The sequence below is a fragment of the Gracilinanus agilis genome, unplaced genomic scaffold (genome assembly GCF_016433145.1).
Source record: "Gracilinanus agilis isolate LMUSP501 unplaced genomic scaffold, AgileGrace unplaced_scaffold17813, whole genome shotgun sequence".
NCBI lineage: Eukaryota > Metazoa > Chordata > Mammalia > Didelphimorphia > Didelphidae > Gracilinanus > Gracilinanus agilis.
The window spans coordinates 2,215-5,159 of NW_025348933.1; the positions used below are offsets into that span (position 1 = coordinate 2,215).

A 2,945-nucleotide genomic window follows, 5' to 3' on the forward strand; every position below is an offset into this window, starting at 1 on the left:
CCCAGGTGCCCAGAATCCAGGACCCTGATCTCCATTCCCCGTGTGGAGCTGGGGGGACCTTCTCTTCCCCTAGTTCTGCCTCAGTTGCCTCTTGTTCCGAGGAGGGGGGGGGGCTGGCTTTCTTCATTTCCTTTTGGGAATGAAGGTGCCCTTCTGTTGCCTTGGTGGCTTCTTTTTGCTCAAGGGCTCACAGCTTGTCTTGAGTCTTAACCCTCTCCTTGCAGACTGCAAAGTGTGTGGCAAGTCTACATGGAGCCAACTGCAGGACTTGTGCCGGCTGGCCAAGACCTCCTGCCCTGCTCTTGGCATCTCCCGAAAGAACCTGTATATCTTTGAGGTGGACTATCTGTGCAACTATAAGAAAGTCCGGGTAAGTCAGCCAGGGCAGGGTTGGCAGCCTGGCTGGCGGGGAGATGACCCACAGGCCTGAGAGGGAGGGAGTGCACGGAAAGAGCTGAAGGCGTCCCCCATGCCCCATTTTCTGGCTTACTCTCTAGGACCAGGAGTACTACCTTGTAAAGTGGAGAGGCTACCCTGAATCTGAGAACACCTGGGAGCCACGCCGGAACTTGAGGTGTGCAAGCACCTTGAAGCAGTTCCACCGAGATCTGGAGGGCGAGATAATCCGTCGAACTGGGAGACGGCCTAGGACTGTGCCTCCACGCCACCTGGATGCAGCCCTGGTAGAGTTCTTATTGCAGAAGGGCCGTCAGCGGAAGGCTCTGCAGCGTTGGGAGCGAGAACTGAATGCGAGACGCTCTCACAAGGGCAGCATCTCAGTAGAAAATGAAGTGGACTTAAACGGGCCCCCCAAGGGCTTCTCATACATCAATGAGTATAAGGTGGCCGAAGGGATTGCCGTGACCCAGGTGGCCATAGGCTGTGAATGTAAGAACTGTCTGGAAGCCCCAGTCAATGGCTGCTGCCCAGGTGTATCACTCAACAAGTTTGCGTATAACATCCAGGGTCAGGTGCGGCTTCAGGCTGGCCAGCCCATCTATGAGTGCAACTCCCGTTGCCGCTGCGGTGAGGACTGCCCCAACCGTGTGGTGCAGAGGGGCATTAGCTACAACCTGTGCATCTTCCGCACGTCAAACGGGCGAGGCTGGGGCGTCCGCACACTGGAGAAGATTCGCCGCCACAGCTTCGTTATGGAGTACGTGGGTGAGGTAAGGCAAATGCCGACTCGGACAAATTCTTAGCTTAGAAAGTCTAGAAAGCAGCTGGAGTGGTCGGGGCAGCTCCGGGCAAGTCGGCTTTTCTGCCTTCCCAACTCTTCCGTGATGGCCGCAGTTCACTCAGATCTCTGGGACCCCCCCCCCCCATCCCCTGGGGCGTGTTACCCCCTTATCTGTTCAGCAGTGGGGGCAGAATGGATGCTTTCTAAGCCCTCCCTGGTTGGGCTGGGAGATCACTTTTAAATCCTCTTCTAGCCTTAGGCCTCATGAAGGAGGAGTTGCAGCCAAGGACATGAGATCCCAAGAGCTGGCCTCGCCGGCTGGTTTGGCCAGTTAGCTGTATGATCCTGGTTCCCCTCCTTCTTTGGGCCTCCCCACCCCAGCCCTGTTGCCCAACAGAGTAATAAAGGAAGTTGGAATCACTGCTTCTTCAAGGTGGGGAAGGCAGAGAATTGGATAGAACTTCTGATGGAGGGATATCCTCGCTCACAGAGAACACCGGGCTGGGTTCTGGAGAGGCCCAGCTCCACGGAATTCTCACGAGCTCTGTTCGTAACCTTTGGCAAGTCTCCAAAGCCTGAGGGTGGGCTCAGCAGAGAATCTGAAGGGAGCAGGCTGGCTCTTGGGGTAGGGGCAGGAACTCTGGCGGCGGAAAGCACTGGCCAAGGTCTGGGCCCAGTGGCACTTGGGGACCATCCTTTTGAGACGAGCGCCTAGAAGCTGTGCACAGAGAAGTTGGGAATGTTGAGACGGGGCTTTGGCTGGGCCCTGAAGAGAGGAGAGAGTTGGGAATGGGTTCTGAGAGCAAGTGGGGGTGGGGCGGGACAGGAAACTGGAATCAAGCAATAGGCAGAAGCCCCTTGGACAGGTCTGCAAAAGAAGGAAACTGACTCTTAACACCCGGTCGGATGTCTTGAGCCGTGTCACCATCTTCTTCAAACCTGCCCTTCCCCCGGAACGTTGCCATGCTCTATAGCCCCTCCCTCCAATTCAAACTGCCCTTCCCGGTAGGTCTGGTGGGAGCCAGGGCCTTCAGTGCGGACGGATAGGGACCCCGGCTGCTGATACCATAGGGTCTGCGAGGGTAGGATAAGGACTTGGGGGGTGGGGTGGGATAGGAGAGCTCCAGGGATGCCAATTTGGGCTCCCCAAAAGGATGATCTTTCAGATGAGCAGAACTATCCAGAAATGGAGTCAAGTGCTTGCCGAGGTCCCTCAGGGATGTGCAAGAGGAGAAAGCCTTGCCTCTGCTCAAAGGCCCTCCAGCCCTGTTGTTTCCCTAGGCCTCCGCTCCTCCGGGGGTGGTCGTGGGGATCGGCTGTTACAGAAATCTTTGACTTAAGTTGCTCCGATTCTGGAATTCTCAGATCATCACTTCTGAGGAGGCCGAGCGTCGCGGGCAAGTCTACGATCGGCAGGGGATCACCTACCTTTTTGATTTGGACTACGTGGAGGATGTCTACACGGTGGATGCAGCGTACTATGGGAATGTCTCTCACTTTGTCAACCATAGCGTAGGTGGCAGGGAATGAGGGGAAGCTGACACTGGCCCGTGTCACCTCCGTGCTGACAGTTGTCCCCTCTTTCTCTCCCCACTTTCTGGCCAGTGTAACCCCAACCTTCAGGTTTACAATGTCTTCATCGATAATCTGGATGAGCGCCTACCACGAATTGCCTTTTTTGCCACCCGAACTATCTGGGCAGGCGAGGAGCTAACCTTTGACTACAACATGCAAGGTTGTGCGGGGGTGGGGGGGGGGGTTGGTT

The 2,945-nt window shown here is 56.2% G+C and overlaps 1 protein-coding gene across 1 annotated transcript in view; it reads left to right on the forward strand.

Annotated features, from left to right (window-relative positions):
• Window positions 1-224: 224 nt before the first annotated feature.
• Window positions 225-2,945, forward strand: part of SUV39H1 (SUV39H1 histone lysine methyltransferase) — a gene marked incomplete at its 5' end in the record, with an annotated part of 3,549 nt that continues 828 nt past the window's right edge. The window contains 4 exons of the mRNA XM_044683272.1: window positions 225-370; window positions 498-1,169; window positions 2,546-2,692; window positions 2,786-2,915. Of these exons, the coding sequence (XP_044539207.1) occupies window positions 225-370; window positions 498-1,169; window positions 2,546-2,692; window positions 2,786-2,915 (1,095 nt within the window). The remainder of the gene's footprint in view (window positions 371-497; window positions 1,170-2,545; window positions 2,693-2,785; window positions 2,916-2,945) is intronic.